General features: G+C 44.0%; 1 protein-coding gene across 1 annotated transcript in view; it reads left to right on the top strand.

The window, feature by feature from the left end:
* The first annotated feature begins 435 nt into the window (after window positions 1-435).
* Window positions 436-16,880, top strand: part of LOC144479871 (A disintegrin and metalloproteinase with thrombospondin motifs 8-like) — a 35,651-nt gene continuing 19,206 nt past the window's right edge. Inside the window, exons 1-3 of the mRNA XM_078198889.1 lie at window positions 436-1,611; window positions 6,324-6,456; window positions 15,570-15,737. Coding sequence (XP_078055015.1) covers window positions 712-1,611; window positions 6,324-6,456; window positions 15,570-15,737 — 1,201 coding nt within the window. The 5' untranslated portion in view covers window positions 436-711. The remainder of the gene's footprint in view (window positions 1,612-6,323; window positions 6,457-15,569; window positions 15,738-16,880) is intronic.

Genomic DNA, 16,880 nt, shown 5'->3' with positions numbered 1-16,880 from the left:
CAATGTACCGCAAAGCAGTTCCTAATCCGAAGAAGGGTTTGTACCTGACAACTTGCCCCTGCCCCCGAATGGCAGGGGGAAAAGAGCTTGGCTCTTTCAAGGGGGGCCAGTATAGGCCACAATGGGACGAATGGCCTGTGGGTTTTCTTTTCCTCTCTGCTGTCGATTCAGTGTTACTGCTGAGGGTTCCCTGCTTTCTTACACGTTACCTACACTGCAGCCTGCACTAACCCTACCCGGGAGTTCACAATTTCTGTTCTGGATCCCTGGAGTGGGGAAGGGTTAAAAAGGGAGAGAGGGAGGGAGGGAGGGATAGAAGGGGAAAGAAAAGGGGGAAGGCGTGGCGAGGCAGCCTTCGATTGGTGGAAAGTTTACAGCAAAGCTGTTTGGGGGGGTTGTGTGAGTGATGAAAGCCAGGACTGGGTGAGAATCAGAGTGCTTATGTCAATGGAGGAGGTGGAGAAGGTATAAAAAGCCAGCGATTAGCTGCTACTCACTGGTGCTGCAGCCACGGGAGATCCCGGACACTTCAGTACATTGAACCCACTGGAAAAAAAGATCTGCTAAAAGAGAGAGGACTTGACACTAACTGCTGTAAAGCAAAGAGAGAAAACTGGCTGAATTATCAGGACAGTGAGAGACTTAGAGGCAAAAGAAAATAAGATAGCAAGATTTTTAAAATTTTGTTTTGTTCAGTTGCAAACTTTGAAGATGTGGTGCAGTTTTCTGCTGGTTTGGAGCAGCCTGTGTGTGGGGGGATCCTGTCTCTCGCTGGGGCGGGGGGCTGCAGATCCATGTGTGGCTGAGGTGATCCCGGTGAGGTTGGATGAGGAGCGGGGGTTGGAAGCCAATCTCCCCGTCTACCAGCTCAGGGCATTCGGCAGAGAGTTTAACCTGAGCCTGGCCCCCGACTCCAGTTTTCTGGCCCCGGCTTTCCGGGTGCAGCGAGTGGGCAGAGGGAGGAGGGCAGCTGCCCCGGTGCAGGAGGAGGGCACCCCCTTGAGGGGTTGCTTCTACTCCGGGACGGTCAACTCCAACCCCGGTTCCATGGTGGCTGTCTCCCTGTGCGGGGGCGTCCAGGGGGCTTTCTACACGGATGGAGAGGAGTATCTGATCCAGCCGGCTAGCCAGGGGCACCAGCCCGGGGGCAGAGGGGTCCACCTGCTCCGGAGGAGGAGGGAGAAGACAGAGGGAGAGGGGCAGAGGTGCGCCCATCAGCAAGCCAGCTGGGCACAGCCCCCCAGCCAGGCGGAGAGCCCCGGGCAGGCAGCCCAGTCCCGGGCCAAGAGGTTCGTGTCGGAGGCTCGTTACATCGAGACCATGCTGGTGGCTGACCAGTCCATGCTGACTTTCCACGGGGCAGGGCTACAGCATTACCTCCTCACCCTGATGGCCGTGGTGTCCCGCCTCTACAAGGAGCCCAGCATCAGGAACCTGGTCAACGTGGTGGTGGTCAAGGTGCTACTCGTAGAGGACGAGGGCGAGGGGCCGAGTGTCTCCAGCAACGCCGGCCTCACCCTGCGCAACTTCTGCAACTGGCAGCTGGATTACAACCAAGCCAGCGACCGGCACCCCGAGCACTTTGACACCGCCGTCCTCTTCACCCGACAGGTAAATGTATAGGCTGCCAGAGAGAGCTTGGCCACCCGGCCCAGTCTGCCTGTACCGCAGGGTGTATTATTGACCCTTCTAATTATTTGCTGTTATAATTTTCCTTTACACTTGGGTTTATTTGGTTCTGTGCTGTTCCCCCCCCCCCCCCCTTTTCTCAGGGACTGCCCCTTTTTACTTTGTCCCCCAGTTTATTTGGTTTAGTTTATTTGGTTTGCCAAAAAAATGCCTTTATGAAAGAGTTATCCCATTCAACCCCTTCACCCAATGCTGGTAGAAAAGGAATTGGATCAAGTTAGCCTGTGCTCTTTCGGGTACAGCCATTCCAGATCAAATTCCCTCCCTCAAATCTCCCTCTTTTACCAATTATCTTCAATCTGGGTTCTCCACTTACTGACCCCCCCCCCCCTCTCTCTCTCCCAGGGAGAAACTGTGTCCACTGGGAGTGGGGGGGGGGGGGGGCGGGGGGAGAGACAGTGGCTACAGTTTCTCCCCACCTCCCTCTTTTTTTAATTTAATGTTCATTGTATTTAGTATGGACACTGAACCCGAAGTGACAGAGATTCGACTCGGAGGAGGGGAGTAGAGGCTGTTGGTGACACCCCCTCGGGGTATTGAATACACTCCAGATTCGGAGTTACTGTTGAACTGGTTTCTGTGTGTGTGTGTGGGTGGGTGGGTGCCTGTGTGTGTGCGTTTGTATATATATATGTGTGTCTATGTATATGTGTGTGTCGCTCTCTGTGTCTGTGTATCTATGTATATATGTGTCTGCATAGGTTTGTCTGTGTGTATTTGTGTCTGTCTGTGTATTTATGGATATGTGTGCCTCTGTGCATGTGTGTAAATTTGTATGTATATGTTTGTGTGCGTGTCTGTATATGTGTGTGCCTCTATGCGTGCGTATCTGTGTTGTGCCTCTGTGTGTATATGTGTGTGTGCCTCTGTCCGTGTGTATATCTCTGTGTGTGTATCTGTGTATGTGTGTGTAAGTAGCTAAGACATTCCAAGTGGAGCCAACGTGACCAATATGTGACTAATCCATGAACCTGAAGCGGGTTGGGATTTAACCTCAGGGCTCCATTATTATTGATGTTATCGAGCTAGCTTTTTTTTTGTGTTCCCAGCGAAGTGATCTTCAATGTGAATCAGTCCGGAAAATCTCGATAAATGTCACTCCCCCATCTCCAGCGCTGGGACTGAACCGTCAGTGAGTGAGGCAAACCTATTCCGTCAACCCCAGGACTTGTAGCTGGAAATCTTTACACATTCACTGCCAGGTGTGCCGGTTGCAGCGTCTCCTGTACTTAGTCCCGTTTATCAGGAGAGAGAGTGACATTAACACTGACTCCGGATTAAGAGAAGGACATTGACTGGATTTCTCACTCTGCTCCCTAACACACGCGATTGAGACAGAAATACAGCGGCTCAGGGAGGGCAGGGGGAAAGGGCTGGAATTATCAAATTGTCATTAAACTGCTTTCCCCTTTACAAAGCCCCTTGTGAACTCGGCATTCCCCAAAGGTTTCATTGCTGACACTGGAGCCGGAGCCCTGGGGGGAGCTGAATTCGGGTTTATATGTCAGTGGTACTGAGCTCACTCGCAGGTAGTGGCCGGTCTCTCACAATGACTGAACTCTGGAGTTTACCTGCGGTGTTACAGGAAGCCGAGCCTTCCCCCCCATCCCCGCCTCCTGAACTGATTGTTTCACAGGCACCATCGCCTCGGGTGTCTGTCCGCCCACCAACTCCGCACCAGGGGAGGGGGAACACCCACCCACATATATGTGTGGTGTGGGTGTGTATGTTGGGGGGGGGGGGGGGGGTGAAAAAGGAATTTGGAGAAAAAATTGCAGCTGTAACAATGTCACCTGTCCAGAGTTAACTCTTTGATAGCAGAGTTAGTGTGTGTCTCAGTGCGAGTCTCTGTGTGTCTGTCTGTATCTTAGTGTGTGATTGTCTCTGTTTGTCAGTGTGTGTCTATGTCTCTGTGTGACTACCTGTCACTGTACGTGTGTCTTGTGTCTCAGTATGTGAATGTGTGACCCTGTCTGTATGTGACTGTGTGCCTCAGTATGTGTGTCTGTGTCTCAGTGTGTGTGTGTGTGTCTGCATGAGCCTGTCTGTTTTTTCAGTGTGTGCGTGTCCATATGTGTGTCTCTGTGTGAGCCTATCTCTATGTGTCTCAGTGTGTGTGTGTCTGTCTGCGTGTCTCAATATGTGTGCCTGTGTGTGTGTCTGTCTGTGTGTCTCAGTGTGTGTCTGTGTGAGTCTGTCTGTATGTGATTGTCTCTGTGTGTCTCACTGCATGTGTGTGTGTCTGTGTGTATGTCTGGCTATGTGTGGGTGTCTATATATGTATGTGAGACTATGTATGTGCGTGCATTGTGATCAAATCAATTCTCTCTAATCTGTGAGCACCTGGCTAGAGTGACCTGCAGGTAATAATCCTCAGCTCGATGTATATTGAGTGGGATGATGAATTAAGGTGGTGAATGTTCACTGGGTTAGTGTCTGTCAATCTCTGGTTAGCCCCGTTTGTATCTGACCCTAGAGACTGTTCTTTCCACAATTCACCATCATGAGGGCTGGGGGTCTGATCAGTGATTCATTCCAGCTCCCTACCCTCCCCCATTCAGTCTGGTTCAGGGGGGAAACTCACACAGAAGGTGAATTGTGGATCAGCAGCAAGCACTTGTGGACATGTGCAAGTGGGGTTTGGTTTTACAGACGGTCTTAGGGAAGATGACAGACTTGAACTATCAGAGCCCTAGCTAGATGGAGGATTTTCTTTTCATAACTGTGATATATTAGTAAACGATGACATTTAGACGCCAAGTTACGATACGGTATGTTTATAAATAAAATCTTGCAGCCACTGGGATGTGAATAACTGGAGTAGCAGGGCTGGCTCTAATAACACGTGGTTTCTGGATATAAGCATCTTATCTCACTGTTTAGCTATGAGATGTGGATTATTTCCGCACCGATGAAGACAGTAAAATTGCCAAACGCCATTTCCGTTGTTAGCAGATATGATCAGGATATTGCCCAGGTAAAGACCTCTCCACCTGCTGTTTAGGCTGTTTATTACAGATTCCTACAATCACATCACTCTGGAGTGATGACAGATATTGTAAACTGCTACAAGTAGACTTGTATAAACAGTTCTCCTTGGGTGCAGCATGCTAGGATCTCCCGTGGGGCGAGTTCAAACCAGAGCTACAACTCGGAGCATGTGCTTCTGTTTTCTCTACTAGAGAATTCTATGAAGACATTAAACTGGACGCATTGAATGTGGGGTCTGATCCATATTTCAGTTAGACCTGGGCATATAGAATCATAGAATCTCTACAATGTTGATTAGGAAACCAGAAACTAAATTGATGCCAGAGGAAGTCCTCATTTCTACAAAATATTTTAAGAATTTCAAAGAACAAAGAATTTCAGTTCCCTTCATATAGAAATTGGACATATTTGTATTTTAGATAAACTTTCATCAAACCTGCATGTTAAATTTAGTTCCAATTTTGAAAGTTCAGTGTTAAAATTATCCAGTGAGGGCTTTATTTGGTTGTTGCCCTATTAAGTATTTATTTATTAGTGCCACAAGTAGGCTTACATTAACACTGCAATGAAGTTACTGTGAAAATCCCCTAGTCACCGCACTGCGGCACCTGTTCGGGTACACTGAGGGAGAATTTAGCATGGCCAATGTACCTAACCACAGGGTCACACATTCACATACTGAGACACAAGACACACACACAGTGACAGGTAGTCACACAGAGACATAGACACACAGACACACACACACACTGACAAACAGAGACAATCACACACTAAGATACAGACAGACTGTGGGAGAAAACCAGAGCACCCAGAGGAAACCCACATGGACACGGGGAAAAACGTGCAGACTCCGCACAGACAGTGACCCCAAGCCAGGAATCAAACCCTGATCCCTGGCACAGTGAGGCAGCAGTGCTAACCGCTGTGTCACCATGCCGTATGTGGATGTTGTTCCATCTACAGACAGTGTGAGTGTGGTGGTGGCTGTGGATTCAATCATGGATTTCACAAACGAGTTGGATAATTATCTGAACTGGGGGGGGAAATAAATCACGGTGGGGGAAAGACAGGGGAGTGGGACTAGCTGCATTTCTCTAGCAGTGAATTGACACAGACCCAGCTGGCCAAATGTCTTCCTTCTGTGCTGTAACCATTCGATGATGCAACATTTTCTAGGAATTTGTGATTGGTAACCAACGAATGGGAAATGTAGAATTGAAGGGGAGGATGAGTGAGTGATAACACAGACGATTATTCCATGGAGGCTGAATTAAATTAGCACTCTCTCAATGAGTTACATATACTTTCAATTGAATACCCATGGTTTTTTAAAATTAAATATTTGTTCCTGCCATGTTCTGGTTGTATGTATGGATTTGATCCCACTGTTGGATTACCCTTGTGTGAAAATATGAATTTTGATCTTCTGATATTTTTTCTAAGTCTGCCACAATGTCTTTTTTTAATAAATTAAAGCATTGGTTTGACTTTAACTCCATGAAATAAATGAGGCATTTGTGAAGTTCATAAATATATCGAATGTAGAATTGCGATTTGATTCCAATGACCATAGCCCTCTTTGACCATTTTCACTTTTGATCGAGAATAGTTGAGAAGTTGTCTCATTTCCTTCCTTGCAGGACATCTGTGGTCAAGAGAACTGTGACACCCTTGGAGTGGCAGACACTGGGACCATGTGTGACACAAGTAGGAGCTGTGCTGTGATCGAGGATGATGGACTTCAGGCAGCTTACACCGTAGCACATGAACTGGGTACAGTGACAACTATTGTTAATGCCCTTAAATAAGTATCTGTTTATTGCGTGTAACCCACCTACCATCAATATCTTAACTGTTCTATATATCTTGACCATGATTGTGTCCATTTTCTTCCTAATCCTTAAGTGCTTAAAATATCTGTTTTATTCTTAGGGATTTCTCTATTATTGCACAGAATATTTCTCTCCATTTTACACCCTAGCTAATTACCATCAATCATTTTCTTTTTACCCACCATATTCAGGAAACAATAGATGTACAGAAGCCATATGATTGCTTTCCGCTGATTATATCGCTAAAACTCATTGCTGTAATGCATATATTTATAAAACAGAAGTTTACCCATCAATGTATCTCAGTAAGTTTCCTCCCTAACAGTATGATTTACTTACATGAGCATTTAAGGCTTTAGGTAGACTGATGATGTTTCTTCAAGTACATCACAATCTTCATCCAGTCACTCGGGTACCTATATTTGACCTGTGTTACGTACCATCCTGAAGAGTCCACCATTTGCAGCAGCTGCCTCATGTCAGGGATTGCACTATGTGTCCAAAGGAATGTGCTTCTTTAGGTGGCCTCCCCACCCTGACCAATCACTCTGTGCTCTTTTCTGTGTTTTCTACCAGACCCTCCCGATCTTTGCACTTCTTTGGTGGTTGTTCTTTACCTTCCGGTGTACCAGTACCAGAGGCAAATAGACCGATTGTAGTGCCAGAAATAACACTGACTGCTCTCAGCTTATTTTGCCCAGGCTAGAAATGAAACTTTCCTGACATGAATAATAAATAGGCTGGCAGGGGACTTGATTTGTTACATCTAAACTTACACTTAGTCTGACCTTTGAGGGCTGGGCACATGAATAATAAATACACTGACAGGGAACTTGATTTGTTGCATCTAAATCTGATGTGGAAATGCCGGCGTTGGATTGGGGTGGGCACAGTAAGAAGTTTCACAAGAAGTCTTTAACTTCCTCACCTGATGAAGGAGTACCGCTCACCTGATTAAGGAGCAGCGCTCCAAAAGCTCGTGATTCCAAATAAACCTGTTGGACTTTAACCTGCTGTTGTGAGACTTCTTACTATACTATACCTAACTTGAGAGGGCTGGGCACAGAGTGGAAAAATAATTTTCATTTTCTTTATTACTTTTATAATCTTTCTTTTACTTTTCTGTTACATTTACTTCATTGACCAGTGAGTAAAACACCTTGCTATGAAAACGGAGAACATTACTGGCTATCTTGTAAAACAACGCAGGTGATGGGTTTAGTACCTAAACTAGACACAGCTCAAACATCATACATAGAACTAGAAATATTCTTGGTTGCAGGAGGACAAAGCTAATAATAGTCCCTTTACTTCTGTGTAAGGATAGTGTACATGTAATGATTAAAAGCAGCACGGTATACCTCTCAAGTTTTGGCACAGAGATTCAAACCCTTGAAAAGGTCTAGGGACCTTGGAAACAGGAGACTGGGCAGAAAAAGGGGCATCTTAAAAGATATCCGGGATTTTATAGCCGTGCTCATCCCGAAACTGTAAATTCCCACCCGAGGTCAATGGACCCCTCCGCCCCTCGTCTGTTTCGATTCCCATGGCGGGGAGGGGACGGGAGAATTTGCCCCGGCAACTCAGCTTCAAGCTAAAATGTTCAAAGTTCAAATGAGGAAAAAAAATAAATTTCAAACTGGTATCAGAAAGTCCTTTTGAAATAATTCCTCAGAGGTCAGTGTCCCTTCATTTACAAACTCAATTCCACTCCTAAGAGTGCTTCGGGTACAAAGTCAGAATCCGGAGTGACTGACACTCCTCAATATATACACAGGTCAGGCTTCCTGACTGGGCAGGCAACCAGTTGGGTCTTGTTGAGATCATTATACATTTACATGCAATAATCAATCCGATAAAGGGACGCTAAACAGATGAAATTGATAGAGTCAGGTAGGAAGACATCCTGGAATCATTGAGTGGAACTTTAGAATCTTGATGAGTTGAATGGCCTTTTCCATCTATAACTATAGTGCTGTCCAGCTAACTTGCAGTTTGTTTCACATCTGCACATATTTCCTCGCCTTTGGGGAATAGTGGAGTAGTGTTGAAGCCTGTTGAAAAACATCAGGAACACTCTTTCCAGTAAGGCCTCTAATGGAACTTTTTTTGACATAAACATCACTGGCTGGGCAAGCATTTATTGCCCATCCCTAATTGCCCTTAACTAAGTTAAATACATTGCCATGGATCTGAAGCCACGTGTAGGCCAGACCAAGTAAGGACGGCAGATTTCCTTTCCTAAAGGGACATTAGTGAACCAGATGGGTTTTTATGACAATTGACAATGGTTTCATGATCATCATTAGACTTTTAATTCCAGATGTTTATTGAATTTGTCATGGTCAGAGACACCTTGTGTTTCTGGATTTTAAAAAGGTAAAGTTGCCATAGTTCCAGAAGGGAGAGCTGACTGGTAGTGATTTAACCTCGGGTTACACACCTCGGGTGAGGGGCAAGGTTGAGAAGGCAGGGTCTTCATGAAAACCTTCTACGAGTCTAGTGACAATATCACTACACCATCACCTCCCTGTGAATCCAGAGCTTCTTCAGAGACAACAGTGTTATCTACTGAGCCAGAAGACCTCCAGCTGGCTCAATGAGACTACAGACTCATTCAGTGTCAACCTAAACATTTTTAAAATTCTGTTTTTTCCGAAATGACGCATCACCTGGAATGCAGGTCAGAGGAAGGATGAAAGACATTTTCTAGGAAGGTTCTCCAGAGTTAAAGCATTTGGAAGGAAAACAAAGATGTCTTTTTGCATTTTGGACATAATGGAACAAAGAACAGTACAGCACAGGAACCCCCCCCCCCCCGCCCCACACCTTGAACTTGTGCCCCCTTGTGTGCTCTGGGAAAAAGCTTCCAACTGTTCATCTTATCTATACCCCTCATAATTTTATAAACTTCTATCAGGTCGCCCCTCAGCCTCTGTCTTTCCAGGGAAAACAATCCCAGTTTATTCAATCTCTCCTCATAGCTAATACCCTCCACACCAGGCAACATCCTGGTAAACCTTTTCTGTACTCCCTCCAAAGCCTCCACATCCTCCTGGTAATGTGGCGACCAGAATTGGACACAGTATTCCAAATGTGGCTTAACCAACATTTTATATAAAACTTCGAAAAGCAGCAGTGGTTGCAGAGGAAAGGTCTGATTTTTAAAAATATCTATTGTCTTTATACAGCAGCAGATAACAAGCAACTTTGGAAAGTGGAATGACGAGATAAGGGCAGGATAAGATATGAGGAAATGCATTGACACATTGTACTGTATAGTCTGGTTAAGACCAGCACATTTTCAATTTCTATACATCTTTAAAGTTGAATTTGTTAATCTTTTTACTTGCCACTTCTTGTGTGCAAGTATTTCCAGACAGCTTGCTCCCATGATAAGCAAAGAATTATAGATCATATTATTTGGTTTCATTCAAACTTTTAGAGCAAAAATTGAGTGATGGGGTAGAGAAGGGAGAAATACAACAGAATACAATAGGAATTAAGTCGACCATTGAACCAGTGAATCCCGCCCCACAGCTCTAACACACTCAGGGCAGCTAAACAAGTGTGGGACTACCTCCCTTCAGTGGAGGAACTCCATCGCTTGAGAGTTGCTGGCCAATCTCGCCATATAAGCAGTGCCAGAGCCCAGTAGTGGGCACTGCCAAGAGTGCAAAAAAGGGGCATGCACAAGATAGATGGCTACCAGAACCAGGTAGGTTTCTAACTTTTAGGGCAGGGAGGGATGTAAGAGCCCAGGGATGGGGGGGAAGAGGGAAGTGTGGACTGGAATTTGAAGGGCAGGCAGCGAGGAAGGAAAGCGGGGAGGGGAGAGCGACACCTTGTTGGGTGCCCCAGATGCATACAAGGCACCCCCTGAATGAAGTGCCCCTCTTTTCTTTTTTTCACCTAAGCCACAAAGAAATGGTCTGCCAGCCAATGTCATCTTTGGCAGCATGTTATCCTGGTCATAAGCTTGCTAACAAGCCTAATTGATCCTTAATTATTTATTTACACCTAGCATATTATGAGGGTCAGCTCTGGGGTGAGTGGGAAGCTAGTGGGCTATCCACCTTACTCAGTTAATGATAGGGCATTAGAGAGAGATCTAACAAATAGAACAAAGAGACCTAGGGGTACCTGTTCATAGCTCCTTGAAAGTGGAGTCACAGCTGGACAGAGTGGTGAAGAAGGCATTCCGCATGCTTAGTTTCATCAGTCAAACATTGAATACAGGAGTTGGGATGTCTTGTTGAAGTTGTACAAGACATTGGTACGGCCACACTTGGAATACTGTGCACAGTTCTGGTCATCCTTTTATAGAAAGGATATTATTAAACTAGGAAGAGTGCAAAAAAGATTTACTAGGATGCTACTGGGACTTGATGGTTTGAGTTATAAGGAGAGGCTGAATAGACTGGGACTTTTTTCTCTGGAGCGTAGGAGGCTGAGGGGTGATCTTATAGAGGTCTATAAAATAATGAGGGGCATAGATCAGTTGGATAGTCAACATCTTTTCCCAAAGGTAGGGGAGTCTAAAACTAGAGGGCATAGGTTTAAGGTGAGAGGGGAGAGAGATACAAAAGGGTCCAGAGGGGCAATGTTTTCACATAGAGGTGGTGAGTGTCTGGAACAAGCTGCCAGAGGTAGTAGTAGAGGCAGGTACAATTTTGTCTTTTAAAAAGCATTTAGACAGTGACATGGGTAAGATGGGTATAGAGGGATATGGGCCAAATGCGGGCTACTGGGACTAGCTTAGTGGTTTAAAAAGAAAAGGGCGGCATGGACAAGTTGGGCCGAAGGACCTGTTTCCAGGCTGTAAATCTCTATGACACTACCCAACGTTTTTAACGTGCCTTCCCACCCCCACCCCTTCATCCCCCGCCCCAATAGAAAATACACCTGGTGGGGGACTTGTAAAATCTAACTTTCAATAATTAAACCCTGGTAAGTGGGATAAATGTGAGAAAAACAAGATAATGTTCAGATTTTACCTCTAGAATATGAGTAATTTATGGCGTATAGAAGCACCAACCTGATTACTACCACAAAGACACAATGCTCCCTCCCACTGTTAGGGAATGGCAGCAATGGTCATCTATTAACTGTTTGGGGGAAGTGGGTCAGATACTTACAAAAATATTATTTCCCCCTCTACAGAAATGTCTTGTTTTTCCAGGTTTCCTATTTTCTTTGAATGGTAATTTTAAACAAAACTTAACTTTGAAAAAGTGAAGTATTTTAAAATGGAATAACTACACTTCACCACTGAAAATTGGACTTCCTCAAAGATTATTTGTTGCTTTGCCCAGAGTAGACTTGGCTAAGTGTCAGTTTTGTACTCCTGAGAGAATTTGGCACATTTCCACCTTCTGTGGTCACAAGGTGCTGGAGACATCTGGAACGCAGTAAACATTTTATTAGATATCATTTTTTTGTTGTTTTACAACTAAACGGTTCTGCACACTTACATTCCTGCTCTCCAATTAGCCCATTATATAGTACGCATTCTGCAGCAACGCAAGGCAAATTGACTTTGTGGGGAACAAAAGTGAATAATGTAATTCAGCTGTGAAGTGATGCAAATTGAATTTAAATTGCCAGCTTGCGATCAGCTCAAGGAAGATAGTCTTCCAACACTTTAACATAAGAATCATAAGAACCAGGAGCAGGAGGAGGCAATTTAGCCCCTCGAGCCCGCTCCACCATTTAATACGACCATGACTGAACTCATCTTGGCCTCGACTCCACTTGCCTGCCCGTTCACCATAGCCCTTCAAACCCATTACGAATTAAAAATCTGTCCACCTCTTCTTTAAATGTCCAGGCATCCACTAGGCTCTGGGGTAGTGAATTCCCCAGACACATGACTCTTTGAGAGGAGCAGTTTCTCCTCATCTGTTTTAAATCTGCCACCCCTTATCCTGAAACAATGACCTCTTGTTCTAGATTGTCCTAGAAGAGGAAACACCTCTACCTTGTCGATTTCCCCTTACCATCCTGTACACCTCAAGTAGATTGCCTCTCATTCTTCTAAATGAGCTGACTTGCTGGCTTGGAGCTGGGCTTGGAGTGTGAGTGCTCAGTGGACCACATTTTTGATTCATATTGCCTGTATCATTGGTGTGATTCATGCAAAGTAACGTTTAATACACTTGTAAATGGTTCAGTGGTCGAGGTTGAAAACACTTGTCAGTTCATTCTCAATTTTTAAGATTTGAGTAGAGGAGTAAGGATGTTTTACTGCAATTGTATTGGACGTTGGTGAGGCCACACCTGGAGTATTGTGTGCAGTTTTGATGTCCTTATGTGTGGAGGGATGTCCTTGCTATTGAAGAAATACAGCAAAGGTTTATCAGGCTGATTCCTGGGATGGCAGGTCTGTCATATGAGGAGAGACTAAGTCGGTTAGGATTATATTTACTGGAGTTTAGAAGAGTGAGAGAAGATCTCATAGAAACTTATAAAGTTCTAACAGGGTTAAACAGGATAGATTCAGAAAGAACATTCCCAATAGTGGGGGAGTCCAGAACTAGGGGTCATAGTTTGAGGATAAGGATTAAACCTTTTAGAACTGAGGTGAGGAGAAATTTCTTCACCCAGAGGTGAATGTATGGAATTCACAAGCACAGAAAGTAGTTGAGGCCAAAATGTTGTCTGATTTCAAGAAGAAATTAGATCTAGCTCTTGGGGCAAAAGAGATCAAGGGATATGGGGGAAAGGGGGGAATCAGGATATTGAATTCAATGATCAGCCATGATCAAGATGAATGGCGGAGCAGGCTCGAAGGGCAGAATGGCCTACTCCTGCCTCTGATTTCTATGTTTCTATTAATGTGGACCACTGCCTTTTAGAGCACATTCAAATGATTGGGTGCAGCTAGGGCTGCACTAACTGGATCTGTGCACAAGTTTTTTTTTCTTCGTATAGCAGTTACAGAGGTAGCCACAAATAACACCATCTTGCATCAATGTGAATAGACATTGGTCTCAACTTGTTAGTAGACTATAAAAACCATGAAATAGAAGTATTTGCTAGTTCTCTCATTAGCATTACAAATACCTAGAACATTTTAATCTTGCTGTCAAACTATGTTCTTCCTGTCACTACATTGAGTGAAAAACAAGCATTAAACCTACAAAATATTAAAATCAGTGGATTCTGCTATTTTTCTGACAATTTAGATTTGAGCTACCGTTATGCTTGAATTAAGATTTCTATTTACAGTGGTTAGCACTGCTGCTTCACAGCTCCAGGGACCTGGGTTCGATTCCTGGCTTGGGTCACTGTCTGTGTGGAGTTTGCACATTCTCCTTGTGTCTGTGTGGATTTCCTCCGGGTGCTCCGGTTTCCTCCCACAGTTCAAAGATGTGCGGGTTAGGTTGATTGGCCATGCTAAAATTGCTCCTTAGTGTCCTGAGATGCGTAGGTTAGAGGGATTAGCGGGTAAATGTGTAGGGACATGGGGGTAGGGCCTGGGTGCGATTGTGCTCAGTGTAGACTCGATGGGCCAAGTGGCCTCTTTCTGCACTGTAGGGTTTCTATGATTCTATGATTTACATTGATGCAAGGTAGTGTTATTTGTGGCTACCTCTGTAACTGCTATTCTGGAGAAAAAAATTACTTGTGCACAGATCTAGTTACTACAGCTTTAGCTATGCCCAATCATTAGAATATGATCTAAAATATTAGATCACATTAATAGAAACTAGAAGCAAGAGTAGGCCATTCGGCCCTTCGAGCCTGCTCCGCCATTCATCTTGATCATGGCTGATCAACAAATTCAATATCCTGATTCCCCCCTCCTCCCTCCATATCCCTTGATCTCTTTAGCCCCAAGAGCTATATTTAATTTCTTTTTGAAATCAGACAACGTTTTGGCCTCAATTACTTCACCTCTGGGTGAAGAAATTTCTCTTCACCTCAGTTCTAAAAGGTTTACCCCTCATCCTCAAGCTATGACCCCTCGTTCTGGATTCCCCCACCATTGGAAACATTCTTTCTGAATCTACCCTGTCTAACCCTGTTAGAATTTTATAAGTTTCGATGAGATCACCTCTCACTCTTCTAAACTAAATTAAGATTTTGATGAACATCTGATGTATAGTCATCTCATTTTTAATATCAGCACCTCATCTCAATAAACCACTCTGATTTCAATATAAGTTCAAATACTATCACAACTTAATGTAGAATTTTGCAATTGATGTTTCGTGTACAGACCATGTGTGGGATTGGCAACAATCAACACGATGAAGCATTAATCATAAATATTTGGAAAGTATGTATATGCTTCAATTTGAATGACACATTTCAATATTATTTCTGGACCGCAAATTCTATACAATGAGGATGAATAGGAAATGACTTGATACAATGGAATTCTGAACTTGGATCAGTTACATCTTTTTATCTGAAGTCATCGATCAACAACTCCATCTGCTGTTCAGTTTGTCAGGCAGGAAGCCTTAAAGCAGCCAGTGTGCCGTTTAAAGTTCCATCGTTTATCTTAATAACCATATAATGGAATGTAGCATGATTCTAGATTTCTAAAAAGAATGTATATCTATCTTAAAAGGTTTATTCTTACCTATTGCCAAGCAATCAGGTTTTCAGTGCACATTAGAAATGCTGATTGATGGTTAAAAACAATACCATATAGTCACTAAAGTTCCCCAAAAATGGACCGTAATCACTTTGGAATGATATCATGCCTACAGTGTATTTAGCCAACAATACCACAATAATTGTATTGTCTTAATATAAACACAAAATGCTGTGGATGCTGGAATCTGAAACAAATTCAGAATAACACTGGAAAATCTCAGCAGGTCTGACAGCATCTGTGGAGAGAGAATAGAGCCAACGTTTTGAGTCTAGATAACCCTTCGTCAGAGGTCATCTAGACTCAATGTTGGCTCTACTGTCCCTCCACAGATGTTGTCAGACCTGCTGAGATTTTCCAACATTTTTCTGTTTTTGTGTTGAATTGTATAGTCTTGCTATTTTCAATTTGGATTTGACTAGGTTCATGTTTTCTCATTCTGATAGGTCATGAACTGAGCATGCCACATGATGATTCAAAAACATGTGATCAGCTATTTGGTCAGATGGGGAAAAACCATATGATGGCTCCAGTGTTTATCCGTCTCAACAGAACTCTACCATGGTCTCCTTGTAGTGCATTTCATATCACAGAGTTCTTTTACAATGGTCACGGTAAGTGATACAGCTGCAATGTGATGGAGTGGTTGTCTCAGCTTTGGTGAAATGTATGCACCTGCAGTATAGCTAATGTTGAAGAACAGTTGGCCATAGAATCCCTACAGTGCAGAAGGAGGCCATTCGGCCCATCGAGCCTGCACCAACAAAACTCCCACCCAGGCCCTATCCCCGTAACCCCACACATTTACCCTATTAATCCCCCTGACACCAAGGATCAATTTATTATGGCCACTAAACCTAACCCACACATCTTTGGACTATGGGAGGAAACCGGAACACCCAGAGGAAACCCATGCAGACATGGGAAAAATGTGCAAACTCCACACAAAAAGCCATTCAAGGTTGCAATTAACCCGGGTCCCGGGCACTGTGAGGCAGCAGGGCTAACCTCTGTGCCACTGTGCTCCCCTCTTATGTAAGATACATTATTGTTCGTAACTACTGGAAATTTCATAGGATGTCTTGATATCTAACAACTTGTTAAAAGCCTCCATATTTTGTAACCAAGGAAAAATGTCTCTGTTGTAAATGTTTGCTCATGGTGCCAGTACATTGTTAGCTGAAACTGAACTACATATAATGAGGGCTTTCTTGTTCAATTTCCATATGCCCTGGATTTTTAGCCTGAAGCCATCCACTGATTTGTAGCATATCGACAAGCTCACTCAGACTATATCGATGGTAGCTTGGAAATCAAAAAAATACTGATACTGTGGTAAGATTTGGACCCAGGCTCGGATAGATCTGTGGACATGGAGAAGCACAATTCACTAAATTGTATCTTAGCCATGTTGGAACTTTATTTTTCACTTTCGATGACTATTTATACAAATGGGGAGGCAGTGGCGTGGTGGTATTGTCATTGGACTAGTAATCCAGAGACCCAGGGTAATGGTCTGGGGACCTGGGTTCGAATCCCACCACAGCAGATGGTGAAATTTGAATTCAATAAAAATCTGGAATTAAAAGTGGAATGATGATCATGAAACCGCTGTCAATTGTCGTTAGAAACCGGTCTGGTTCACTAATTTCCTTTTTTAGGGAAGGACTTCTGCTGTCCTTAATTAGTCTGGCTTACATGCGACTCCAAACCCATGACAATGTGGTTGACTCTCAAAATGCCCTCTAAAATGGAGG

This window comes from Mustelus asterias, chromosome 27, assembly GCF_964213995.1.
Source record: "Mustelus asterias chromosome 27, sMusAst1.hap1.1, whole genome shotgun sequence".
Classification (NCBI taxonomy): domain Eukaryota; kingdom Metazoa; phylum Chordata; class Chondrichthyes; order Carcharhiniformes; family Triakidae; genus Mustelus; species Mustelus asterias.
The sequence above is the reverse complement of the archived record's forward strand: the minus strand, read 5'-3'. Positions and strand labels throughout refer to the sequence as shown.